Source organism: Leptinotarsa decemlineata, unplaced genomic scaffold (assembly GCF_025532065.1).
Source record: "Leptinotarsa decemlineata unplaced genomic scaffold, Ldec_3_MD MMD2_tig00000505_RagTag_RagTag, whole genome shotgun sequence".
Classification (NCBI taxonomy): Eukaryota; Metazoa; Arthropoda; class Insecta; order Coleoptera; family Chrysomelidae; genus Leptinotarsa; species Leptinotarsa decemlineata.
The window spans coordinates 4,284,156-4,300,455 of NW_027412549.1; the positions used below are offsets into that span (position 1 = coordinate 4,284,156).

The following is a 16,300-nucleotide window of genomic DNA, read 5'->3' on the forward strand; positions in this document are numbered from 1 at the left end:
TATCTCTGTTATCCCTATTTCAAACTTGCAAGAAAATCCATTCATTCAACAAACTACACCACAAAGTGAAATAATAATTGAAGTTTTCGGACTCTTATAAGATCTTCAATTCCTTCAATACAGATTCGCCGTAATATTTTTGCCACTTCTTTCTCAGCTTCTTTTTTTGCATCGCCTTATTGTTTGTACTCCTTTGAACGACTTTTTTTTGTTCGCCGGTATTTAGAAGAAATAATCTCATGCCTATTGCACAAATCGATAAAAAAAAGTGGCTATATATTTGAAGACAATACTGCTCAGAAAAGTAATTTTGACCCAAATTTTACCCGATGATATCATGAGATTATTTAATGAAACTACTTAAAAACTATAGAACCACAAATCATTCAACCCATATCACTTCGTGAGTAGTGCATTTTCAATGTTTGATTTGGAGCTATTGGGACAACAATTCAGTATATCTCTACTTTCGAACTTATCATAATGTAATCAAATCATTCCATTTAATGGTAACAATTTTGTCAATGAAGTTCAACTTGAGCTAAACGTAGAAACGTTTCATTTCAAAACTTGGGCGTTAAGAGTTTGAAAGTAAAGAAGGGAATCCCCTAGAGTTTTACTGCATTCAGAAGCAACGCAGTCTATTTGGGACGAAATTGTGATTTTTCATTAATGGTGAACTAGAGGTTATCATAATCATAACTGATTCTCAAGCTATGAAGTGAGAGAGAATATCATGTACTCAATACAAATGCTATGCCATTTGGAAAGTTTTAATATTCCGAAAAAAATAGAAATTTGAGAATTTCGTTTTCATTTCCTCAAAGGAAATGTAAAATAAATAGCACTTTTTAGGGACTACACGATAACGTAGGCCAAATTTTCTGCGACGTTTCGTCTTTTAGAAAACATCATCAACTTTGTATTTTTATATGGGCCGAAACTAAAGTATACCCTGTACACGACTCCATTTTTCATTGTGAATACAGCAACGTATCACAAAATATGATTTCATAACCATTTCTCGCACAAAATGAAAAGTGATTATTGAACCTGCTTTTCTTCAATTATAGATAGATGAAGTTAATTGTTTTCTTATTCATAATAAATTTCAACTTACCAATTGCCGGAATTTTTGCGCTGTTGAATACAAAGAAGAGTCGCACAATATCAAAAGTTTAGTTTATAAAATGTAATTGTAATGTAGTAACAAGAAGCTAATATGTATTACAGGAAATGAACAAAAACTTATAACAAGTGCTCAAATAACCCGCCATTATTTTCTAAGCACAAGTACGCTCGTCTCACAGACGAATTTAAAACTTGAGTTAACATGTTCGAAACTATATTGTTGAAGGATGCAGAAACCAATATTAGCAAATCTTCATTTTGAAAATTATGAGAGTATACTTGATTCTTGTTATATCACCAAAGGAAAAAGTCTAGTGGTTCATGCAGGCCAGGATGTATCACTATGAGTACTAATCCAGTGTCCTGGGAAGCGACAGTTCAAATAATGTGTTGGAGCACCATCTTTTTGAAACCAGTAGCTGTGAGTAACCGCTAAAGGCAAATTATCTAGAGCGTCTTCCAAATCATTTACCAACAAATTTATGTAGGTACCGCTTTTTTGTTAGATTGTTCTGGTAGATAAAAGGCCCAATTACATTCGCACCAAGAATCCCAACCCACATGTTAAAATCGTAACGATATTGATGTCTGGACACTTTTTCTACACGCGAATTTTGTTGTGATCAATAATGAACATTACGCCTATTGAAAATGTCATTGTTGGTGATCTTAGTTTCATCAGACCAAATTATTTTGAAAGGGAAATTTTCATCGTCTTGGCATTTTCTAGTGTACCATTCACAAAATGTTGTTCATCTTGCATCGTCACCTGGTCTGAGTCCATGACAAATTCTAAATTAATATGGATAACATTTATTTTCTCTTCGAATAAAGTGAGTGGTGTATTTGGCTACTCCGGTATTATGTTCGATTGTGCGAGTGGATATCCCAGGATTTTCAACAACGGCCTGTAACACATCACGCTGACTCATTCATTAGATTGCTTTTGTCGGAAAATCACAGGTTTTTGTAAATGATTCGTATTCTTCAAAATTAAGAGCTGAATATCTAAATAATAATTTACCAGGTTGTCGCCTTTCGGGATACTTATTAGAGTACGCACGTTCAGCATCAACCCAATTTCTTTGGCACAAAATGTAACATGGCGAAATATCAAATTTTTCAGTATTCTAAAAGATGCCGTTTTCCATTTTTAGCACAAATTAGGTAGGTAACGAGATGTAAAAGTAGAAATGGTAATATGTCAAAGATTCTACCAAACAACAGTATTATTATGCCAACACAAAGCAGGTTAAGTAATCACTTTTCATTTTGCGTGAGAAATGGTTATGAAAACATATTGTGTGATACGTTACTGTATTCACAATGAAAAATGGAGTCCTATATAGGATATACTTTAGTTTCGGCCCATATAAAAATACAAAGTTGATTATGTTTTCTGAAAGACGAAACGTCGCAGAAAAATTCTGCTTACGTTATCGTGTGATACCTAAAAGTGGCCATGGCAAAGTGCTATTTGTTTTACATTTTAATTAAAAATAAAGATAGGAGAAAATAAAAACAAAATTCTCAAATTTCGATTTTTCTCGGATATCTCCGAAACTACTCGGAATATTGAAACTGTCTAAATAGAATATTATTAGGCACATGAATGCGCTATCTTATCTCTAATTCAATCGACCCCGTATCACTTATCGTTTCCGATATCCTCATGTTGTTCATTCTTATCCTGGACACAGCGTATACGCAGTCAATTCGAATGGCATAAAAACTAAATATTCGAACGTCGGCAGTTTTTTCATATGGCATTGACGGCGTTGTAAACTCATACGAGGTCTAATCATTATTTTTATGTGGGGGTTTTTATACGGTATTAACTAGTAAATTTATTAGACCCAGTATATTGGTCTTTCATTTAGCTGTTCGGATTGACTTCGTATACACTATACCTCACTTTGAAATATAAACTGTCATACTAGTATCTTTTTCAATCTTCTCTGTCATGTTTCACAACGAATATTGTTTATTTTTTGTAATATTCTTCGAATATTATTTCGATTCTGTTATTTTGAAAAACTATCTTTCGCTAGATTTCAAATTAGTCCTTTTTTTCAAAATAAATACTACAGATGGTGTACAAAATCGAATCATATGTAAATACTCATCAACCAAAATAGACAAGAATGAGCTTCAAATACAAAATTATGTACTTCATTCCTACCAACAAAAGAATCGTGATTTAAAATTATATTGACAAAGTAAATCATGGAGGAAACTACTGCTGGAACCTGATAAATATTCAACGAATCTGAACAACGAATTTAATGGTAGTCATTATATTCTGTAGATTGAGCAATGTTGTGTAGGCTCACTATATGTATATCACTCGATGTTGAGAATGAAGACTGGCATACGCTCAGCTATGATTGATTGGATCGATTTTGAATAAATTATACTCAGTGGTGGAACAGTAAATGATTGAAGTAATTTTTGAGGACAGTTGTCGAAAAAATTTGGGATCGACACAAAGTTTGAGCGGCAAATTGTAAAGACGAAAGAAGATTATGATTTCTAAACCGATAAGTAGCTATAAAATTCTAATTTTCTGTTGAAAAATGGAATCGAGAGAATTGAAAAATACTACGGAAGCATGAAATCAATGAAGTTATAAAATATATGAAATGTGTATTACCGTTGATCTCAAAGAGAATGAGACACTATCTGATAGGTAGGGTTATGAATTCCACAAGTATCAAATATCATTTGCTCACAAGAAAACTTTTTGATTGTATGGTAGCTAGAATAATTTAACAATTCACAAGAGAAGCAAATAAACATGCAATGAATGAAGTTATAAAATATATGAAATGTGTATTACCGTTGATCTCAAAGAGAATGAGACACTATATGATAGGTAGGGTTATGAATTCCACAAGTATCAAATATCATTTGCTCACAAGAAAACTTTTTGATTGTATGGTAGCTAGAATAATTTAACAATTCACAAGAGAAGCAAATAAACATGCAGGTGGAATTATTTCGATATCAAAATTATACTTATTGAATATACTGGTAGATAATGAAAATGAAAATATTGAATCACAATTCTGCAAGGAACCCAAATTACAACAATATTCGTATTCACATGATAGGTAGAATTACGGAAGCGTGGAAGGGCTAAAGATTATTTGTTTATTTGATTCACCATAATTTCGACTTCAAAGTCGAAATTTCGACTTTTATCCCATAATTTCGACTTTCATTTCGTAATTTCGACTTTTATCTCGTAATTTCGACTTTTATCTCGTAATTTCGACTTTTATCTCTTAATTTCGACTTTTTTCCCGTAATTTCAACTTTAATCACGTAATTTCGACTTTTATCTCGTAATTTCGACTTTCATCTCGTAATTTCGACTTTTATCTCGTTATTTCGACTTTTATCACGAAATTTCGACACTTTTTTCAAATCACTTCGACAGTGCTCCAATCGTCTCATTTTTTGATTGAATGTTCGGGAACCATTCTGCTCCAGTTAGTTTTTTTGCGTCATTACATCTCTACGATTTTTCTAAACGAGGAGAGAAAACCCAAAATACCTAATAAATGAACATTGTATCTCTTCGAAGAACATACCGACAGTATTAGTTGGTTGCTATGCCAAACATGACGTTTAAAATATGAATGTGTAGAGTAACCTTTCAAAATGTTAATAAATTTCTGAATTTTAGATAAGTTTTGATAATGAAGTAAGGATATTACTGATCAGATTGATTTACAAAGATGAGAAACTAATATTTTGGCCAAAGTCGACTTTCTCCTACTCGTGCAGAAAGCATTTCAAAAAGGTACTGAATAATATCAATGTATAATTATCAATCTAAAATTTATTGAAATGACATAATTAATTCACTTCTCAGGTTAATGTATAAATCAATTGTGGCATAAGGATCTACGGACCTTATGTAATTATATTTTACATAAAAATTGAACATAATTTCCAAAAATCTTCATCACAGGTTGTCCGGAGATATGTACACTCCGACAAAAAATGTTCGAAAGCGAATAATGGAATCTTGATGAGGTGATCTGTGACTCCATAAAAGGAAGGCATCGCATGCAATAGTAATGTCTCCCTGCTGGAGCAATAGAATTTCTTGTTTTCCATATTCTATGAATTCTTCATTCAAAACTTGATCAAGATCACTCAGAAATAAAAATTATAATTAAAATTTCATCAACAACAACTCATCTCTTACTTGTACTAATGGTATGAAACAAAATTGAAATAGAGACTTGTCCGAAAATGATGCAGCAAATAAATTGTCTTCTATTAGGGTTTGAAATAAATTTATCCAGTATTGTGCATTATGTTTACATAATATTATAGACCACCAAGATTCTATCATTTGATTGTACATGCTTTTTCCATACAAAAACATGGTCGATTTGTTGATTCAGTAAATACTTCGTGAAAGGCTTTTTGTATCTTCTCCATTACTTCATTTTCAGTGCCCATATCGTTTCGTAAAGTTCTGGGACATCCTCCTTTTAAGAAATATCCTCCAATTATCTGGGAAAATTTGAATTCATGTGAAAAAAATTTAATCGGCAGCTAAACGAACATCAGAGAGAAATCAATTTGTATTATTCAATTCTATTGTTTTGATCATGACGAATGTGACGATGATATGATCTTCAAAATTACAAATTTTTTCAAGTGTGGAGATGAGAAATAATAAATTGTGTGGTGAAATTTATTGAAAAATCATTGACATGAGCATCTTCAAAAATGTATATTCGACTGAAATATTTGTTCTTGTTTCAACATCAGTTCGAAATGATTATTGTTGAAATTATTGATTGATTCAGAGTTAAAGATTTTTTCTAACCTTAGGGACGCTTGAGATTGATCCCACTTTCAACCACATATTTTTATTGAAATTTCAATCACACAACCATTTCACGAACCTCCTATTAACATCACCTCGTATGAAGTATAATGCACGCAAGGAACCATATTTCTAGTATTGAGTCAAAATTATGACTTTCAAGTCGAAATTACGAGATGAAAGTCTAAATTACAAGATAAAAGTCGAAAACACGAGATAAAAGTTTAAATTGCGATAAAAAAGTCGAAATTACGAGATAAAAGTTGAAATTACGAGATAAAAGTCGAAATTTCGACTTTTGAGTCGAACTTATGGTGGATCAAATAAACAAATAATATTTGGCCCTTCTACGCTTCCGTATAGAATAATTCAACTATTCCAAAATATTGACGGAAATCAATGAATATGCTGGTACAATTTTGATATCAGAATTGAAAGATATTGAAAATGGAAGTATCGAATAAAAATTCTGAAAGAAACCAAAATAATATCTTCTTGATTGCTTTCAGTTTCTATAATAGTACGATAAAGTATCTACATTAGGTTTTTCGTCAAGTTGTTTGATTTCAATGATTAAATAAGGTCCATCTGACAACTTCTGGACACATTTGGTAAATAAATATAGTTTAAAAACTAAAAAATACGCTTCTGAAGAACATCGAACTGAAAAGTTATTTTTTTTAAATAAGCTTAAAACAATCACGAACGAAAAATACTAGTATTATTGTGAAAAAAGCGACGGGCGCTTAATATACAAAAAATATGGCACAAAGCACCCACGATTTTTTTACAATAATATGTTTCGTTCGTTACTGTTTTGAGCTTATTTGGAAAAATATATTTTTTACTTTTCAGTTCGATGTTCTTTAAAAGCGTATTTTTTTAGTTTTTAACACTATATTTATTTTTAATTTTTCAGCTTCGTATGCTATAAAACGTGTTTTTTTAATCTTTTTAAACTATGTTTGTTTTATCTAAGCTTTGGGATCAATCAGCCATATATTTTTTAGGAAAATAACCATTGATATTTGTCGATTCCGGAGAGAGAGCTACTACAATCAGCTACTAAGTCCAAGGCAGCAGGCGCGCAAAGAGGGGTTACAAATAAGGCAGCAGTCGCGCGTGTTGATGAAAAAATACTTTATTCAAATGAAGAAATACATGTAAAATGAATTCAAATTATATAAACGAAGCTACGTACAGCGCCATCTGCCCGCAAATAGATCAAGCAATAATGTCGATAATTCTGTCCACTACAGATCCCGAGCTTCAGAGTTAAAAACAAACAAACAAACATACATATGGAATATATCACATACATATATACAAACATACAGGTGAAGCTAATAAAAGCGTGTTGATTAAAAAAAACAATTGAGTCAGCAAAAAAAGCAAACCAGTAGTATCATTACCAAAATATGTTTTAAACGGAAAAACCTCAGTAAATAAATTGAATACAACTGCCTTTGAAAATGAACGCCACTGATCAACTATTGAAGTTTCTCAAATGTAATTCCTATCGACTTATGTTTAGCCATCATTATTGATAGCTAAAAGAGTCAATATTTCATAGAATTCTGTACTCCGACTGGGTTATTAAGCGAACTTCTCGGTATATCCATGTGATCATTAATAATGTTTTTGAGTTGAAACATCGACGCAAATGTATAAACAACTTTGACTAATGCGTTTTTTGGCCGATACGAGTGTTTGGGCTATTTCAGGACCGTTGATCTCGAGCTGTGAAAAATGAATGAAGTAGAAGAATCCAGTCAGATATTTCGCAGTGAATGATTTATTGTCAATGCACTTTTTTGTGAATTTCTGTGAATAATGGACATCAGTAATGAAATCACAACACTCAGGGCAGTATTCAGACACCAATTTTTGATCAAATAATACCTTGTAAAATGCACCTACTGTCTAACCGATGACATATATCTTTCAGGGTTTATCTGTATTTATACTAGCTAATATTTTCATAATATTCGTCTCTGATTTTCGTCGACATTGTCTATCGATTCAGTAGCCTCAATGGCTAAATAAATACTACTTTTTCTCTTGGAAGACATGACAAATAGCTTCGTGTTCCATTCAGCCTCTGTAGTATTTCTATCAATTCAGGATTGAAAACACTAAGAGATTTCAGTATCATACACATTACTCACGTTAGATCCAAAAAATAACTTCAAGCTACCACAAATTTGCTGAATGGAAACATCTTCAAGACTACTTTCCACCCCAATCATATTTTTTCCAGATTCTGAAGTCACTGGGGTTATTCTGCTGTTGAAAACTGTTGCCTTCAAAAATCTAGCTACCGACAGTAATACTAAAAGTTCATTGTTCAAAAACCATAGAAGGTTCATTAAGTCTCGAAGGCTCTAGATCTCTCTGCAATCAGTGACTGGACCCGTTAGTAAAAATTTGACTTTCCATTGTCAACAGAAGTGAAAAATGCATTCGTTACAACAACGAGAGCAAATTTACGTTCTGTTGTTAGTTGATTTTCAGGAAAAAGTAAGTATTTGTGTCCAGTGACTGGACCCGTTAGTGAAAATTTGACTTTCCATTGTCAACAGAAGTGAAAAATGCATTCGTTACAACCACGAGAGCAAATTTACGTTCTGTTGTTATTTGATTTCCAGGAAAAAGTAAGTATTTGTGATATTTTCTCGAGGTGTTGGTTGTCCTACTATTTATGATCACGAAAAGTGTAGAGACAACACAACAAATTTTATCAATATTTGAAAAACTTCAACATTTCATGATACTTTACCATCAAGAGGGGTTTCCTAATGAAACAATGCTATCGCATTTGTCCAATACTCTTCAGTTTTATCTTTCACCATCAAAACTGATGTTTACCAAGGATCCATATTATCTAATGCTTCCTTAATGTACATCAACGACCTATAGGTGAATGCCAGAACAAGTTTTGTTCTGGCATTTGCTCTTCAGTTTTACTATTTACAGTTTTCTTCTTCATCATGAATGCTAGTGTTTACCAAAGATCCATATTGTCTCAACGTACATCAACAACGTACATCAACAACCTATACCAGAAAAAGATTTGTTCTGGTATTTGCTCTCCAATTGTATGCTTTCCAGTTTTATCCTTCATCATAAATGCTGGTGTTCACCAAAGACCCATATTGTCTCCAATGCTTTTTGATGTACATCAACGATCTACTGGCAAACATTAGAACAATATCTGGGGAATATTTTGAGTTCAATGTCTTATAAGAATAACAAAGATAACATTGCTTAAGACTTTCGCAGTCGAGATTTTCATTGTTCATGGCCTTGTCGATTTTGGTTACACTATATTCATTCGATCTTAATGCCACTTGAAGATGCTCCAATTCTTCTTGTAGGTGTTCCGGTTCAATTATTCTATGGGCACGTTCTGTTAAGGTGTTGATAATTCCCCGCTTTTGACTCGGATAGTGGTTCAAAAGTGCATGCAGATATCTGTGCGTATGTGTCGGTTTTCGGTAAACTTTATGTGTCAGTCTTGTGCCACGCCTTTCGACGAGTACATCTGGAAAAGCTATTCGTTGTTCCTGTTCAATCTCCATGGTGAACTTGACGTGAACGAGTGGATACAGTGTAATCGAGATCAACAAGGCCATGAAACTAAATACTTCTACAAGTCAAAATAGGGAGGAAACTCAAACGGGAACACGTGCATTTCTACCGTAAATCCCTAGGGATACAGACAGAATCGGAACAAACATCAGGAAATTACAACAAAGCCTGAGGATCTACGAAAGACAAAAGAGATCCACTATCAGCTGCGGGGGTATATCGTATATCATGCACCTGAAGTAAAGTTTATATCGGTACCACCAAGAGATCCATGGGTACAAGGCTGAATTAACATCGGACAAACTGTAGATTAGGTCAAATAGAAAAATCGGCAGTAGCAGAACACGCGTTTAGTGAAGGAGATCATACGATACTGTTTGAAGATGTGAAACTACTTGCACCCGATCATGGATACCACAGTCGGCTTGTACGAGAAGTCATAGAAATCCATGAACATACGGAAAACTACAACTTAACAGGATATGGAATCCCATACTTAAAGATGCTAAGGTGGAAACAGTGCAATGCAATGTAACATCATCAACAGGTAATAACACTTCGGCTAATAGCAACGCATCAACAGAAAAGGCGAGCTACCTGAGTGAACATAAATACAACTTACGAACTAGAAATCACTAGTCGTCGGTGAACCATTGGGATGAATGAACCTCTGAAGAAGCCAACAACTCATGCTGGCGAAACATTAGGATATAGTTCCAAACCACGACGGCCTTCAAACCCGAATGAAAATCGTAACAATGACAAAGATAACACTTCGGAAACTTGGACCAGTATTTTATAAACCTCAGCAACTTTTATGCCTTATAGAGCCAAAATCAAATCTTATTTGGAATATTGCTCACATACATAGAATTTCGCCTTCATGCATACCCTTAGAGCGACGGATTCTTTTCAGAAAACAGCCATGTTTGATTGTCTGGAAGGTCCTAAGAAGGTTGCTAACTTGTCTCTCTTCAAAAAATACGGAAGGTGTTCGACTGACAGCCATCTTCATTGATGTCATTTGATGTCATTTGAAAACGATAAAAGATCTCCTCCAGAGCATTTCAATCTGTAAGCTTGATTTTTTTTATGAAAAATCATGGTCAGATACAAGAACATCAAAAAAAGAACTGTTTCCTGATATATGTTTAGACACGTGAAACACTGATGGCAGCAAACATTCCTTGAGTATTGTAGGGATTTTTATAAAAGTTACAAAGTAATTCCCTGCATATAGATTGTACTCTTCATTTTGTAGCAATGAAACTCTTTCTTGCATCCTAAATGGGTGAAGATTGTTATCAATGATTGTAGCTGAATAACTTAGCCTAGTTTCAGTATTGTTCCTTATTTTGAATTAAACATCAACATCAATTCTTTTGTTATTCTTTTATTTCACAGATTGCAAGCAATAACAGTCACATAAAAATTTATCTTCGCTAATCAATTTCCATAACAAAAGGCGTTCAATGCCATTATCGTTCGAGAGGCGTGAAAGTAGAAATAATTCAGTGAAAATATAAGATAGAGTGGATCCATTTGTCGACCGAGATGATAAAAAAGTAATGTATGATTTCAATTCTCAGATATTTCCATGATAAAGCACTCTCATTTCTGCTGTTAGTTAAAATTTATGGCTGCATTATGCGCAATATATAACACCTGCTTTATCGGCTGAATTACCGAATTATGCTTCTTCGGTGTTCGCTATTCTTATTTCAAGGAGTTACGAGGAAGTGTAATTTGTTGAATTTCTGTAGACTTGCTGTATAACGGAAATGAATCGGCCTGCGGCATTCTTCTTCAAAGTATAAACTGATGAGTTATGATCAATGCGAGAACGATAATATTTCTCTGCAGTGAACTGGCCAGCAGCAGATCATCGAAAATCGATATTAAAGTTCAACTTTGAACCTGAAATGAAATGCATATATTTGTTGTTGAAAATGAAAGTGCAAACTGACAAGAATCCGAATAGCATCAAATAACAAGAAATTGGATGCACTTACATCCAATCCTCTTTGACTCAGTAACGGACTAGAAAATCAATGGTATAGGTACTGAAATATCCTATTATCCATTTTTTGAATAATTTCGTTAAAGGTAAGGAAATGGAGTCGAAGAAATATAAAATTGTTGGTGCACCTCTGGTTTCAGTATGCTACCTGAGTATATCTCCATTCATCTGACTTGGATCACTCAGTTGAACACTGCTATCTGCATATATTTTGCAGACTATCTAAATTTTCAAACTACACATAAATATTACTGGAGTTTTTTCCCCAACACCAAATCGTTATTTTTAACACCTCGACACCAAGTGATCATCTTCAAAGAGAAAGATTAAGGTGTTAGGTGTTAGATCGAGGTGTTAAAAATAACGATTTGGTGTTGGGAAAAAAACTCCAGTAATATTCATTACTACACCAAAGGTTCCAAACAGTGCATCATAAGACCTCACATAAAATTGACCAAAATGAACGAGGTAGATCATGGTCTCACCCGTTACCTCCAGGTAAGATACAACTGCAGCAACTAAAGCAACATGAAGTTGGTTTCATGCTAATGTTTTCGTCTATTTTCAGTTCCGTTGGTGGAAAGATAATAGAATAAAAAACTGCATGACGCAGCCATCGGGGTCAAAATTCTCCAGGAGGTACAACAACTCCCTAATCAGTCGTCACTGAGTGGGTCGATTCGAGAGTATCATCCCACATAGGTTTGTGAAGAATAGTCGTTCGTTTGTTTCTGGCATATTGAGTTATTACTGAATGTGTATTGAAAAAATGAAAAGGATGTTTGATTTGGAACAATGTTAGGACAGAGACTCACCTGGCTGTTGTCTACAATTCCTCTGCTATTCTGCAACTATGATTAGATGATTGCTCCCAAACAAGCTCTTCACTACACTTGACAATCGTTCGATATCTCTATTGACCGGGTTCATCTACCGCTGCACTGTGACGATTTCGCCCTTAACTTGATTTCGGTACGATACGAACTTGCAGGTTATGATTAATCAAAATGATCACTGATTTTCGGTAGACACTGATTCTTATCCGGCTTTATGAAGGACCATTTCAAAGAGCATGTAAAGAGAAATCCACAAGCTCGATTCATAGTGAAATTGCCGTTCAACATTCAAAAAAATTAATTGGGGGAATCAACTGCAAAAAGAAGGTTTCTTTCACAAAAAACTAAATTAATCAATAATGAGAAACTGTATCAGGAGTATATAGCTTTCATGAAAGCTCTATACTCAAATGAAACGGATTGAGAACATCCCAAATGGTAACTATTTTTTATCACTTTACGCTGTTGTAAAACAAGATAGTCTTACCACTAAAGTCAGAGTCGTTTCTGATGGTTCTGCAGAAACGTCAACAGGAGTGTCATTGAATCAAGCCCTAAAAAAAGGACCCATAATACAAGAAGAACTTCATCAAATACTATTCAGATTTCGTCTTCACAATATTGTACTTACTGCAGATTTGGCAAAAATGTACCGCCAGGTGTTAGTGGATGAAAATGATGACAATTACCAACTGATATTATGGCGTGAGGATATCAAAAATGAAATTGGGTTATACAAACTACTCACCATTACATATGGTACAACAACAGCACCTTTCTTAGCATGTAGGAGCCTTCATCAAATTGCTTGCGAAAATGAAAACTATCATCCAGTAGCTGCTGACATAATCAAATCAGATTTTTTTGTGGATGATATGATCACCGGATCTGCAACTGAATCAGAGGCAATTGAGAAAACCAAGCAAGTGATCGATATGCTCAATAATGCACAATTTCAGCTAAGAAAATGGTGAAGCAACAATAACAAGGTATTAGAAATAGTTACAAATGAAATATCAAATGAATTCATGATGACAGTTAATCCAGATGCTATGATAAAATCATTGGGTTTGTATTGGAACTCCCAACAGGACATCTTCCAGTTCGTTGTATCAAATGCAGAAGTTTCCAGCAACATCACAGAAAGATCTTTTTTATCTACAATAGCTAAGCTTTATGATTCATTGGGTCTAGTTGGACCGATTATTACAAAGGCCAAAATATTCATGCAAGCAATTTGGAAAAATCAGGGCACTTGGGATGAGCCAGTCACTATAGAAATACAGATTTCATCTTGAAGAGCTCCACATCATCAATAAATCACACATTCCGAGAAAATTATCGAATTTACAATCATTTATCAGAATTGAGCTACATGGATTTTGCGACGCATCACAAGTGGCATAAGGTGCCTGCATTTATTGTCGAACAACAGTTGCCGAAGGAAATCATTCTGTTCACCTACTCTCCTCAAAATCGAGAGTAGCGCCTTTGAAGCTTATCACTCTTCCAAGACTGGAGCTTTCTAGTGCGGTACTTCTCTCACAACTTCTACATAAAGTAAAAAATGCAATGAAAATGCAATCACACGCAATTCACCTCTGGACTGACACAACAATTACATCAGCCTGGATCGCTATGGCTCCAAGTGAATGGCAAACATTTCTGAGCAATCTAATGAGTGAAATTCAGAATTTGGCGTCAATAAAGATGTGGTGGCACGAAGCAGGAACAAATAATCCAGATGACTTAATATCCAGAGGGAAATATGCTAGTGAAATAATTCACAATTCATTGTGGTGGAATGGAACTTCTTGGTTGAGCAAGGACGGAGGTTATTAGCTAAAGCCTCTAGAATATCATTCAGATGATTTTTTCAATATTACAGACCTAGAAAGAAAGCAAGAAAAGTCTTTTGCTCATTCAGTCACGATGGAGTCATTCATATTCCAAAAATTCTCGTCATCGACTCGATTGCAGCGTATTTCAGCATGGTGTTTAAGATTCATTTCGAATATGAAGAATAAAGAAAACAAAGTCTTAGAAAAACTTTCCGTAGAAGAGCTAGAACTAGCAACTATAAAGTTAATCAAAATAGCACAACAAGCAGATTTCTCTCATAAAATCGCACATTTGTTAAACGGCAAACAACTTCAAAAAAGAAGCAAGATTCTAGCCATGAATCTGTTCATTGATGAAAAGCATCTCCTGCGAGTAGGTGGAAGAATTCAAAATGCAAACGTATCTCGTTTACAAAAACACTCGTATCTTTTATGTCCCAGGCACCCTCTCACAACACCTCTCATCAAACATGAACATGAAAAACAACTCCATGCGGGAATACCAACTACTCTTTGCAACTTGCGTCTCAGATATTGGATTATCTCAGGAAAAAAACGCCGTGAAGAAGGTTATTAGATCATGTGTCAGATGTTTCCGCACATCCCCAAAAACTCATTGGCAACAAATGGAAAATTTACCTGAGCGCAGACTTCAAAAAACCACACTATTCAGCACTACAGAAGTACATTACGGTGGTCCAATGAATATCAAAGAGAGCCATAGACGAGGAAAGGTACAGAAATCCAAATGTTACATAGCAGTTTTCATTTGCATTGTGACGAAAGCAATCCATATCGAGCTCGTCTCAAATCTAAGTACAGAAGCTTTTTTGGCAGCTTTTCGTCATTTTATTGTTAGAAGAGGAGCTTGTAGGCATTTGTATAGTGATAATGCCACAAATTTCCAAGGAGCCAACAATGAATTGAGGGAGTTATATCAATTTCTCCTAAATCAAGCAAACATTGAAGTCATTGCTAATGCATTATCCAACCAACAAAGAACTTGGCATTTCATTCCCCCCAGGAACCCTCATTTTGGTGGATTATGGGAATCTTCCATCAAATCCGTGAAAAACCACATCAAAAAGGTAATAGGTGGCACTCTGTTGAGATTTGAAGAGTATGCTACAATTTTGTCACAAATTGAGTTGTGTATTAACTCCAGACCAATAACCCCAATCTCCAATGATCCATCAGACTTAAATCCTCTCACCCCAAACCATTTCCTGTTTGGAGACTCATTTACAGGAATTGAAGAAGCAGATTTTTTCAACACCAAGACGAACACCCTTTCTCGTTGGCAGCATCTTCAAAAAATGAAACAGGATATATGGAAACGATGGCAGAAGGAATTTCTCTCAACTCTCCAGCAACGGACAAAATGGAAGACAAACTCAGCTAACATCATGGTGAGCGATCAAGTGCTAGTGATAGACAATTCCATAAACAGTAAGTGGCCTCTAGGAAGGATAATAGAGGTACACCCAGGTAACGATAATTTAATTAGGGTGGTAACAGTAAAAATGGCTAGTGGAACATCTAAGCGAGCTATTACCCGAATAGCCAAGCTACCTATAGATTCATGAACTATGTTTAGTGTTATTTGATTTTTATTTTGAAAGACTTGAGCCTTTAAAGGCGGCCGGCATGGACAATTTTCAAGTCAAATGGGCCTTGATTAGTTGGAGACGATCCTCTCCATTAATAGTAGAAGTGGTATTATATACAGTTGAACAAGTTGACATTTACTAAAAACTTTACAATATTTTCAAAATTACACTTAGGTCCTAATGCTTTCTTGATTGAAGGTGGATGCCATGAGTTAGTCTTTCGTTGGAATAAAGCACACACTTTGTTGAGATATGGTCTACAGTTACGGGAGAGTAACACATAGGACTGGTGTCGCCGGTAATGAGGTATCCATGGGTGACGCGAGTGTAGCCTATTCGCAAACGAGATATTACGACCTGGGTTTTCCTACTTGTCGGGAGATGTATCCATTGAAATACACTTGTTTTTACTTTATAAA

General features: G+C 34.6%; 1 protein-coding gene across 1 annotated transcript; it reads left to right on the forward strand.

Moving 5' to 3' along the window:
• The first annotated feature begins 14,741 nt into the window (after nucleotides 1-14,741).
• Nucleotides 14,742-15,857, forward strand: LOC141481876 (uncharacterized). Its single transcript, XM_074174215.1, has one exon. The coding sequence runs from the start codon at nucleotides 14,742-14,744 to the stop codon at nucleotides 15,855-15,857; it is 1,116 nt and encodes a 371-aa protein (XP_074030316.1).
• The last annotated feature ends 443 nt before the right edge of the window (nucleotides 15,858-16,300 follow it).

Excerpts from the sequence above, each read along its gene's own strand:
- LOC141481876 (XM_074174215.1), top strand. The coding sequence starts at position 14,742 with ATGAACATGAAAAACAACTCCATGCGGGAATACCAACTACTCTTTGCA.